At 43.5% G+C, this 12,909-nt stretch overlaps 1 protein-coding gene across 1 annotated transcript in view; it reads left to right on the forward strand.

The window, feature by feature from the left end:
• PITRM1 (pitrilysin metallopeptidase 1) overlaps nt 1–12,909 on the forward strand; it is a 163,285-nt gene that overhangs the window by 14,337 nt on the left and 136,039 nt on the right. The window contains exons 4-6 of the mRNA XM_033931530.1: nt 2,650–2,801; nt 7,948–8,062; nt 11,985–12,081. Of these exons, the coding sequence (XP_033787421.1) occupies nt 2,650–2,801; nt 7,948–8,062; nt 11,985–12,081 (364 nt within the window). The remainder of the gene's footprint in view (nt 1–2,649; nt 2,802–7,947; nt 8,063–11,984; nt 12,082–12,909) is intronic.

Consider the following 12,909-nt stretch of genomic DNA (forward strand, 5'->3'; position numbering starts at 1 on the left):
GGGGTCCCTTTTGCCAAGCTTGGCAGGCAGCAGTAGCGTCCCTGAGTCGCAGATGCTGGCACCTCAGTGGCTCATGGATGTTGCCAGCGACTTCTGTGCTTGGTGGAGGGGAGTTCTGGCCGTCAGTGCTTGAGGATCCCCACCAATCACAGCAAGGGTCAGCAAGTACTTCAACACTGTCGAAATAAAACCAGAAATGCATTTCCTTTTCTTTTGAACACAATACAAAGACATCTGCTATATACATTTCCCAAAGCTAACATATTGAGTCCTCCCACCTTTGTTCCAGGTCTTTCTGTCTGTCTCACTCTCTTTGTTCTCCCTCTCACCAGGGCCTGGCATCTCTCTCTCCTCAGTTCAGTGCGTTTCCCCTCTCTACCCCCTCTAGTCCAGCATTTGCTCTGTCTTCCTCCTCCCTTTTGGTTCAAGTCTGCATTCCAGCCCCTCCTCAAGGTCCTTTTCTGTCTATCTCTCCTCTCTCCACCCCCTGTCCAGATCCAGTGTCTCTATGGGTTTACAGTCAGCTAAACTCTAGGTTAAGTAGGATATTCAGTATTTAACAGACTATGGTGAATGGCATAAAGGAAGGATTGAGTTTTAAGTACAGTCCCATTTGACTTTGGCAAGTTAAGTCTTGAATATCAGTCCTTTACTAGCCAAATGCTTACTCCAGCCACAGAATGTCCACAACATACCCGGTTTTCAGTGACCCAGAGCTATTTAGGGACAGTGACATTGCTTTGAATATCCATCCCTCCCCCTCCCCCCCCCCCCCCAAGAGAACCACCTCTTTGGTGCTTACAACGAGCTTTCGAAATGCTTAAAATCACCGAACTTAGCCCTGAAATAAAAACACCCTAGGATTTAAAAGCTTATTTTTCTCTTAATGCGTGCAGTAAGGCAGCTCCTCCATGCCTAGGACCAGTGAACCGTCTCTATCTCTGACCTCCTTGCGACCTGGATTACATCTCTGGCGGGGGGACAACCGAGTGCTAGGGAGAACACTGCTCATCTTCCATTTCCTGCCTGCCCTGCTGCAGCACACGTAGCCGACCGGAAGTCTTCCATAAGCCCTCCCTCCGACGTCAGTGCTGACATCAGGGAAGACTTCCAATTGGCTATGTGTGCTGCAGCAGGGCAGGCAGGAAATGGAAGACGAGCCTCGCAGCAGGGCAGGTAGGAAAATCAGATGAGCCTCACAGCTCGAGTTATATTGAACCCCGCTGGATCCCCGAGAGCACGAGAGGCGTCCCACGGGATCCCCGCGACCCTAGGGGGCGTCCCCATGGGATCCCTGTGACCCGAAGGGGGAACCCACGGGATCCCCACGGGTCCCGCGGGTTTCCCGTCGTCCCTGTTCCTGTGCAGCTCTCTAATAGCATCCCCCCCCCACACACACACACCCGGGTACCTTTTTTTTTATTCCGGCGGGCTGAAAAGCTCGCTCCTGTGTTGTATTTCACTCAGCCAAGGCATAGAGGTAGCTGTCCAGCGAGATAGGGGCAGGAGATACAGTGCTGGACCGTTGGATCACCGGAATTTAGAAAAAAGGTACCGGGGGGGGGGGGGTCTGCCTGCCTGCCTGGACCACCGGGATTTAAAAAAAAGATACTGGGATGGGTGGGGGGTGGGTATATTCACTCCATAAAGTGTGTCTTCTGAAGCAAAAAAATACAGCATATTAAAATGCTAGGAAACACACATACCTATTAAATATTCTTTTAAAAACTCTTAACTCATACCTTAGTTTGCGACCTTGCCATCCTGACTGATATACCTCATCCTTCAAAGATAACCACTGCTTTTTAAGAAACACTTCTTGTCACCTGACTACTACAGCAAATGAATACAGTCTGTGGCTTAAACGACTTGTCATCCATTCAATCCCTTTATTCAAATCCACAGGGCTAACTGAATTCAGACAAAAAATCTACTGCTGTTCTTGTAATTTAACATTCTCTCAATATGGCAAGGCCAGCAAGCTAAGGTATGCTTTAAGTTTTAAAGATGTTGACACTTCTCCCTCGTTATTCGCGGGGGCTACGGGCAGAGCCAGACCGCGAATGGCGAAAAACCACGATTATCCGGCTCTGACCCACCCCCACCTCCCTGCCACCTTCCCGGCTTTACCTGGTGGTCTAGAGGGCTTTCGGGGCAGGAGCGATCTTCCTACGCTCCTGCCCCGTGCAGATCGCCATGAGGAAATGGCTGCTGTGAGTTCCCGTATTCTCTTGAGACTACAACGGGAACTCCCTACAGCCATTTCCTCATGGCGATCTGCACGGGGCAGGAGTGTAGGAAGATCGCTCCTGCCCGAAAGCCCTCTAGACCACTAGGTAAGGCCGGGAAGGCGGCAGGGAGGTAAAAAATATGTTTTTAAAATTTTCCCCTCCCCAGAAAAAAATCGCGATTATGTGAAATCGCGAGTGCAGAAACCATGAATGGGGAGGGGGAAGTGTATTTGTGAGCCATTATATTGTTCATAAATGTTCACACTTTTTTTTCATTGATCTTGTCGCTAGAATGTAATTTACTTATAAGTTAAGGTAAAACAAAAATAATTTTGTTTAAAATGATATTGAATCAGTTTTTCAATTTACCAGTGTAATTGGACTTGTTTTGGTTAAATATACATCGCATTTTCTTCAGTGTACAGTTTCGGACAACACCGATGGACAGCACAGGTGCACCACATGTACTTGAACACACGGTGCTTAATGGCTCTGAGAAGTACCCATGTTGGGATATTTTCTTTAAAATGCAAAGTAGATCGCTTGCCACTTTTATGAATGCACTCACAGGTAAGTGTGGAATAATGGGTATTGTGATCCTAATGGTACATGGATCTAAAGCAGTGTAAACCATTTTTGCCCCTTGAACAGGGTTTAAATACCCTAATTTACATTCTGAATTCAGTCAATGTCCTTAACTAGACCTGTGTATATTGTTTTCACAACAGAGAAAAACTAAAGAACTAAGGCCTAGATTCACTAAACTTACCGATCCTGTAAGGATAGTCACAAAACCAGTTTTACTGATTTTGAGATAATTCATGTTCCCTGACCTGATTCACTAAACTGCTGTCCGATCAATCTCCCATCCAATCCGATCCACCCATGCAAATGAGCAAAACTCCATGCAAAATGGCCAAGCAATTGATTCACTAACAATTACTTGGCTATTTTGAATCCTAAAACCCGACTGCTGCAGACCTGTCGGTAATAATAATAATAACTTTATTTTTGTATACCGCAATACCACAAGCAGTTCAGAGTGGTTTAACACAGTTGCCGATAGGTCTTCCTATTTTTTGTTCATTTTTTTTAATGGCACTGATATTTTGCGTGTATTACACATGCAAAATATCTGGCCAAATAAAAAAAAACATGAAAAACAACAACAAAAAAGCCCCCACCCCACCCACAAATGCAGCCCTGCTCCCCCTCCCCCGAAGAAAAAGGCAGAAGGGATGCCCTCTCACTCCCTCCTGCCATTGGGCCCGGCTTTCCGAAAAAACCCCCAACCAAAATGGAAGGAGGGATGCCAACTCCCTCCTGTCGTCGGATCCTCCCCAAACTTACCCGACGCTGACCCCCCAAACTTACCCGACAGCCCCCCTCCCACCATCGGCCTGGCCTGACCCACCCTAAGGAAGTCCCTGATTGGCCATTGATTCCATTTTCACACATCTCCCTGAATACATCCCATTTTACAATGACTTTTAGGGTGTTTTTAATGTAACTCTCTGGAATTTGCTTCTCTTAAGATCAGTCTAAAAAATAAAATAAATTTGACAGTTCTTGCAGTGGCGCAGTGAGGGTGAGAGACGCTTGGGTCAGTGGCACCCCTCCCATGCCCTCGTCTCCGCCCTCTCCACTCCTTCCCCGCCCCACCTGCAGCAAGTGCACCCTGCCTTCCCTTCTCCTAGTTGTTCACTGCCGCGACCAACAACTTCAACATGTTCCTCACGACAGCGTCCCCTCCCTCTGACATCACTTCCTATGCGTGGCACACAGAAGTGACAAGAACAGGAGCCAATGTGATCACGAGGAGCACATTGAAGTTGTTACTCGCGGCAGTGAACAACTAGAAGTGCGGGGAAAAGGAAAGGGGATGCGCGTGTGGTGGTGGTGGGGAGACGTGGGAAGAGGCGGGGTGGAGAGGAGGAGGAGTGCTGGTGCCCCCACCATGGTAGCATCCGGGGCAGACCGCCCCCCCCTTACTGTGCCACTAAGTTCTAGTATATTTCTGTTGGACTGAATTTTTGTCCAATAGAGGAATCAGAGTTTTGAGGCCTGTCGGCTTCCTTAGGAAGGCTATCATGATTAACATTCTTCTTCAAGCAACAAATTCTTATACGATATAGCCAGTGGCGTACCTAGCATATGTGACACCCGGGGCCCATCATTTTTTGACCCCCACCCACATCTGTATGAAAAACATGATTTTTAGTAACAATCCATACGTCACACAAGATTATACCTAGGAAAAGGCAGCATCTTACATATTGCAGTGAGCAGTACATCAATACACCCAATGTAAAACTATACAAGCCAAACTAGTACAGATCAATCCTACACAGTCAATCCTAACAGAAAACCATGTCTTTCGAACACACAGAACACAGAAAACACCTTCGCCTAGAATGGAATATGTCATCACAAACTAACCCCTCCTCCTTTTACAAAACTGTAGTGTGGTTTTTAGCCACGGTGGTAACGGCTCTGGCGCTCATAGAACTCTGAGCATCAGAGCGCTAAAAACGCTCAACAGTTTTGTAAAAGGGGAGATAAAATAGAAATATGTAGACAAAGGTTAAACTGAAGCACCAAGAAGCTGGACTCTACGTACAATGCAACATCACAGAAACAGCGATGCATCTCCCCTAAAGCAAAAAAAAAAAATTAAATAAATAGAATTTCTTTTTCTACCTTGTCTTCTCTGGTTTCTGCTTTCCTCATCTTTTTGTCACTCTCTTCCTTTCATCCACTGTCTACCCTCTTCCTTTCATCCACTGTCTGCCCCTTCTATATGGCATCTTCTCTCCTTCTATTCCCCTTCCAGAAACTTTATGCCTCCCCTTTCCATCTCTCCTTTCACCCCCATTGGTCTGGCATCCATCTTCTTCCCTTCCCTCCTCCAATGGTCTGGCATCGCTCTCCTCTCCTCTTCTTCCCTCTCCCACACCCTCATGGTCTGGCATTTCACTCTCTCCTCTCCCTTCCCCCCCCCACTTCCATCAGCATCTACCCCCTTTCTTTCCCTCCAACCCAATTCCATGCAGGATCTTCTCCCTTATGTCTCTTTCCCCTTTCCCTGCACACCAATTTCATCAGCATCTGCCCCTTTTCTCTCCTTCCACCACCCTTCCATACCACCCTGATCCCATTTCTCACCCTTCACCACCTTTCCTTACCACCCTGACCCCTTTTTCACCCTTCACCAACCTTCCATACCACCGTGACCCACTTTCTCACTCTCCACTACCCTTCCATACTACCCTGACCCCATTTTCACCCTCCACCACCCTTCCATACTACCCTGACCCCATTTTCACCGCTCCACCACCCTTCCATACTACCCTGACCCCCTTTCTCACCCTCCACCACCCTTCCATACCACCCTGACCCCCTTTCTCACCCTTCACCACCCTTCCTTTTTTTTTTTTTTTTTTTCTTTTTTTATTTCAATAATTTTATTGAATATTATAAATAATATACAAAAAGCAGTTCAAGTACATAAAGATTGAATAAAAAAAAATAGTGATGTATAAACAAGAGAAACCATAATTGCATTCATTTGCATATAACAGACTAGTAAGAAGAATTCAATGTATTTGAAACTGCTAAGAAAAGAAATAGAAAGGATAGATGAAGCAGAGATGATGAAATAAAAGAAAGGAAAAGAAAAAAAAAAAAAAAAGAGAGATAGAGAAAAAGAGAGAGAGAGAGAGTGAGAGAGTGGCAGAAGTGTCTACGAGGCAGAGTGAACATATGAATCTAAGAATGACCAAGGTGATTTATTTCGCATCAAATTTGTAGAGAAACGGGATATCATATTCTTTTCATATGCATATGATTCGAATTTGTGGTACATGCTCAAAGAGTTCCACCAAAAGGTGTAGTCTAGTAGTGTGGATGACTTCCAATTTTTCAAAATGTGCATAAGAGCTGTCACAAACATGGTGTCAATGAGTTTAGGAGGACAGTTTGATAGTGCAAAACAAGGATGTTGAGAACGAAGGATTATAATGTCCATGGAAATATCTTCTGAACATTTGGTAATAGATTTTATAGTGTCCCATATACGAATCCAAAAGGAATGAACCATAGTGCAGTGAAGAAGCATGTGATCAAGAGTTCCAGGCTCTTTCAAACAGTTCCAGCAAGTAGGATCTTGTTTCAGTTTCGCTTTCCACATTCGAAATGGAGTCCATATAGCATTCCACATAACAAAGAACATTGATTGTGAAACTCTTGCAGATAATAGAGGACGGTTTGCAGATGACCAGAAGAGTTCCCAGTCTATTTCAGAAAGTGTGGTCGTTAGGATAGAACCCCAATGGTTCATAGATTGAGGTGTAAAGGTGAAGGTGTGGTCTCTTAAGATACTATAAAAAAAAGATATCGCCTTACCTTTCAGTAAAGCCAAAGTAGACCAGTGACGAATAGTTTGTTGAGAGGTCATAAAGTCAAGGCGGATTTGAACATTAGATAGAATTCCAGTAAGCGTAAGCCATTGAGAATATGTAGAGGATGGGAGTGAGTTTACAGAACAGAAGGTATCAAATGGGACAAATGAAGTGGAGGAGATTAATTGATGAACAAACCACACACCCGCCCGCTGCCACCTCTTCCATGAAAGAGATCTACCCTTATTTTGAATTTTAGGATTATTCCAAAGGGACATGAGTGGGCCTTCAGCAACAGAGATCTCAGCCGCTGCATCTAATAGTTGAAAAGCATGTTGCGTTGCACTTAGCAAAGAATATTTTCTCAAGTGCCTAGGTATCGACACTGTAAGGAAGCAGGAGATGTGTAGTGGTGCACATAAAAAGCATTCCATTTCAAACCATGCTGGTTGATCCTGTGGATAAGAATCAGCAATCCAATGAGCTCCGTATTTGGCTAAGGATGCGATGTAATAATAATAAAAATCAGGTAAATTTAAACCACCTTTAATCTTAGAGGCTTTCAGCTTGGCGAGAGCAATACGAGGTTTTTTCTTGTTCCAAATAAATCCTTCACCACCCTTCCATACCACCCTGACCCCCCTTTCTCACCCTTCACCAACCTTCCATACCACCCTGACCCCCTTTCTCTCCCTCCACCATCCTTAATCCCTTTCTCACCCTTCACTATGCTTCCATACCACCATGCTCCCCTTTCTCTCCCTTCACCACTCTTCCATACCACCCTGACCCCCTTTTTCTCCTTCCACCACCCTGCTATGCTCCTTTCTCTCTCCATCCAAATCAGCAAGGTCCCGCAATGACTGCTTCTGCTGCTTCTGCTCCGGAAGAGGTAAGTGACATTGAAGGGGGGGTGGGATGGCAGATGCAGGGAGTTGTGGCAAGATCCCGCGATGACTGTGGCTGCTGGTCCACCCCCTCCAATGTCACTTACCTCTTCCGGAGCAGAGGCGGTAGACGCAGTCATCGCAGGACCTTCCAGCACTTCAGCGCAGCTGCCGACTCTGCTCCGGAATAAGTGCGGCAGCCGCACTGAGGTGCATTTAGAGCAGTGTGGGAGGTTCTGGACCCAGCCGGCTGTGCACCCCCCTTGGGCTGGCACCAGGGGCAGTTCGCACCCCCCGTCCCATCCTTGGTATGCCACTGGGTATAGCAAAATTTAGATCCTTTATGGTCCAAGTCATTTTGTCTAAAAATGAAAGGTAGTATACTGCAAATTCTTGTAAGACTTTTTAAAAAAAATTATTTAATTGCAGCTTCAGACTATACGCAATACCCATTTTCAACCCAAAATTCAAAGGATTTTCAGAACCTTCTTTCTGTATATCTGGATGCTGCATTCTTTCCGGCCTTGCGAGAACTGGATTTCTGGTAGGACACTTTTTTTCTTTTTACAGTAGTCAGTGTATATTTTCAGGTTGGCTCGTGCTTTTATTTCATTTGCTGATCTTATATCAAACAAGATCTGCGAATCTGCAATTCCAGTTATAGGTATGGATTTCTACTTCCCTGTTTGTTAAATATAAAGGAACTGCTTAAGTTTTCATTATACAAGATATTTTAAAAGTGCTTTCCTGAAAGCCTTGCTGTCCTAGCATATTATATACTATAGGAAAAGTGAATCCAAATTGTACTATAAAGCAAATAAGTTAAAATATAGAAATTTGAAGGGAGACTTGAGTGTTTCTCTCTATATTTGGCTGCCATTTCAAAAGAAATTGTGAATGCATGTTTAATGAAATCTACAACAACAAAAGAATGAACTGTGATTTCTGTAATTTAATACTTAAATATATATCTTCAAACACAATTGCTCACTGCTAAGCAAACTTTGCCGCTATCAGGGAGCACTAAAAAATGGTGGCTTGGCGTTTCCTGAATTGTTATAATGCTGGTGAAACAAGCCTCCACGTATTGCTCTCTCTACATTAACGGCCCCGAAATCCATAGAGATTTAAAGGGCTTCGGGGCTGTTGCCGCGCGGCCGTAAAATTACCAAAAGAAAATGGAGGTTTAGGATTTCCAGATTTTTATAAATATCATCTGCCAATGTTTTTGAGATATGGCACTTTATGGATGATTGATCATCCTCAGACTTTAGTTGCTTCACCTACATGGTACACTATTGAAACATACTGCTGAAATGTATTCTCCTCCAAAATAACATTAAACATCTATCATTATATGATACTATTATATTTACAAACCATGCCATACAAGCATTTGCAAAGGCTTCTCCTGAACTCTCTCGGTGTAAACATTCTCTTTCCACTCCTCTTTGGCATAATTCAAATATTGTTATTGGAGAAGTGCCAATACATTGGTCTTCATGGATGGAGAAGGACATTTGGTATATTAACCAACTTATGGAAAATAAATCTGTAATGACCTTCCAACAATTATAAGCTAAATTTGGTTTCTCTAGCACGGAATTTTATAGTTGTTTTCAAGTGCATCAGTGCTTAAAGAAATTAAAATGGCCTTTAAATCCTAAAATGCCCTTAATTTCAAATTTTTTGGAATTCTGTCAATTAGGAGTTATTCATGGTCATACGACTTCACTTTATTATGTTTTTTTATTTCATCATCTTTATCCCCGATTACATGTACAAAACGTATATGGACCTCTGAATCCACTTGGGCTGGCTCTGAGGAGCAATGGATTAATTTTTTTAAGCATTCACAACACCTCACGGTTATCTACTAGTCTAATGCAATCACTATATTTTCTATTCAATAAAGAATAGAAGCTCATTAAGCAATCTGCTAAGCAGCCAATGAGAGGGCTAGGCTGCTTAGCTCTGGAAAATAAAGGCAGGGAGTTTTCACTGCTAGAGAGGCTTGACCAGAAGCCTGATCATAGGCTTGATTCAGAGCAGGAATACTGAGTCACCTGAAAGACATCACAGGAAGGCAAGTGAAACTTCTTTGCTGCCAAGCATAGGGTTACCAGGTTTTCCTGAAGGAAAATTCGGACCCATGGCCACGCCCCCCAGGCTCACCCAGTTCTGCCCGCATCACGCCCCCATCCCCCTTAACCCGTTTGTGCGTCAGGATGGAATCCGCCCATGCGCGGACGCGACACAATGATGTCATCGCGTTGCATCTACGTGTTCGCGCATACCGTCCTGATGTTGGAAGCTTTTCAAAAGCCAGACAAGGTGCCGGGTTTTGAAAATCCATCCGGGGAAATCCGGATGTCTGGTATGGTAACCCTAGCCAAGCACCTCATTTGGGAAAGGACGATCCTGCTGACACACTGCAGCACCACACAGCCAGCAAGGTACCCAACTGTAATCTGCCAGCTAAGGGTGTTTGCAGGACAGGACAGCTAGCTAAGCCCTATCAGGAATCAGAAGTTGCTGATACCAGCTGGGAAAGTCTGTCCCAGGGAAAGCATTGTGAATGATATTGAAATGTCTTGGGATTTGACAATGTGTGAGAGTGAGGAAGATGATGCTTTATTTGAGGAAGATACACTCCGAGAGGAGCCAACAGTAACTGTTGTGGGAAAGTGAAACTGAACAGGGACGATTAATGATGTCTTTAGATATGTCTATGTTATATGTGATAATTGTAGGGAAACAAGATTTTATGCATGTGATATGGAAACAAAAATAAAGAGGAACTGGAGAAAAATATTCAACTCGATAAATTACTGACCTCCAGTGTATGCGCTGGGAAGAAAAAAATGCTCAAAAGCTTGACCCCCCTAATAGTTCATTCAGTTCCATAAGCATACATATACTGGGGAAAAACACCTCAGATGCAGGGCAAATGTTGCTCTGGAGCTATGAAGGAGAGCTACAATAGCTCATTAGCTCCCCATACATGTAACTCAAAAAATTATTTGTAATTCAAAAAAAGCTAGCACCACTTATCTTTGCTTCAAACTGGAGTGAAAACTTCACAGTGTGATGCGAGCTTTAGGGCAGCTTCCTCACAGAATAAATAAGTAGACGACGATGGGCAACGTTTCATGATTCAAAGACCATTTCTTCAGGGCTCTTCAGTGTTTTTAGACGCTGAGAGTCTACGGAACTGAATGAATAAAAATAGATATTCAGAACTACTAGGGGGTCAAGCTTTTGAGCATTTTTTTTCTCCCAGTGCATATACTGGAGGTCAGTAATTTATTGAGTGTGATATGGAAACCGCATAGTTATATGCAGTATATCATTTTTTTAAAATAAATAAATAATAAACCAAAAACCCATGTTGCAGCAGTACTGGAAGTAAAGGAGGAAGGGAACACCCTTATCTCCGCAATTAAGCCTTCTGCCCTAACAGTGCCTGCTAAAAGCCTCAGAACATTATACAACATTTAAGGTGGAACTGGTAGAGACAGTCTGGTTGTTAAAACTGTCTCAAATTGAATTGCCTTACACTGGATAGTAGCAGTGCCAAAGAACCTTACAAACTTAAGCGTTCAGCACGTGGCAGTCATTGTGCAGAGACTGGTAATAGCACAGCTGACCAAGCCATATGTGCACAGGACTATGTGAAAGGGTTAAAAAAATTACCTTTGCAAACTTACTTTTGTTTGAACAAATCAGCATATTTTGCACCAATGTGCAACTTAGGAACTTATGGTTTATTTTGAATGCTGAACCTGGATGGGAAGATAAAGAAATCTTTAATTTTGAATAAACATTTGCATTACCTTATTTTGGGTAACCTCACTGGCCATTCCAGTAAACCGCTCGGCTGGGCTGTGTTGAGGGCAAGGATCAGTTCTCACTGACCCTGCACCCCGCCAGAATATAAATTTACAAGCATCACAGACCCTCAAAATCCAGAAGGAAGCTCTACGCCATATACCTGGCTTAGCAATGAGATTTATTACTGTCAGGGTTTGCTCAAAACAAACTGATGTTGTGATATAGCCCTGAAAGAAGTCCTTAAAGGTTATGGTAAGGATGAAAAATGACTAAAGGATGTTATTCAGATTGTGCTGACGGTGGTTATATAAAATAAGAACAAAATTCTAAAATAAAAAGACCTCTAGAAAAGAAACTTGGGTCTCCTTTTACTAAGCTGCGGTAACGTTTTTAGCGCGCGCGCTGCAGATTAGCACACGCTAACCCCCCACTCTATGCAGAAAAACTAACGCTAGCTCGATGGAGACATCATCACCTAGCGCGCGGGGCATTATAGTGCGCGCTAAGCGCACGCTAAAACTGCTAGTACAGCTTAGTAAAAGGAGTCCTTGCATGACCATGCGTGTAAATATTTTATTTTGTTTACTTTTGCCTATAACTGAAATTTTGTTAATTTTTCTTCATTTTCATAGGCAGGAAGGATGGCGACTAGAGCATGAAAATCCAGCCGATGTGCATTCGCCATTGATCTTTAAAGGAATTGTCTTTAATGAAATGAAGGGTGACTTTGTAAGTTTCATTTATTTTTCAGAAACCGGTTGAAATACCTTCCGCAACTGAGCACTAGATGAGAAAGCTGTTAAAATGGACTAGTTCAGCTTTTGACAGAGATCAGTTTATTCATGTTTCCCATAGGGCTCCTTTTACAAAGGTGCGCTAGCGTTTTTAGCGCCCGCACTAACATCCGCGCTGCACAGAAAAACTGCCGCCTACTCAAGAGGAGGCGGTAGCGGTTAGCACGTGCTAAAACCGCTAGCGCGCCTTTGTAAAAGGAGTCCATAGCTTTGGATTTTCCTGATCCACACATCCTTCAAGGTAGCTTTCTTCTAGAGTAGGAAATACTTTCGGTATATTGTTTGCTCATGTAAGTGGAGGGTAGATATTAATCACTTGTTTACTCTTTCCAAAAATACTAGGACCAGGAGGCATACAATGAAGCTACAAAGTAGTAGATTTAAAACAAACTAGAGAAAATATTTCTTCACACAATATTTCTTCTTCAATTTGTTGCCGGAGAGTGTGATGAAATCAGCATAGCAGGGTTTAAAAAAGGTTTGGATAATTTCCTAAAAGAGACGTTCATAGGCCATTATTGCGATGGCTTGGGGAAATCCACTGCTTTTTCCTAGAATAATCTAATCTAATCTAATCTAGAGAACCGACAAGAGAAAATGCCACTCTGGATCTAATCCTAAATGGGCTAAGGGGACCTGCAAAGGAAGTGGAAGTAGTGGGACCGTTGGGAAACAGCGATCATAATATGATCAAGTTCAAGATGGAAGTAGGAATACTGAAAGGAAAGAGAACCATAGCGACAACTTTTAACTTCAGGAAGGG

This window comes from Geotrypetes seraphini, chromosome 2, assembly GCF_902459505.1.
Source record: "Geotrypetes seraphini chromosome 2, aGeoSer1.1, whole genome shotgun sequence".
In the NCBI taxonomy this organism is placed as follows: domain Eukaryota; kingdom Metazoa; phylum Chordata; class Amphibia; order Gymnophiona; family Dermophiidae; genus Geotrypetes; species Geotrypetes seraphini.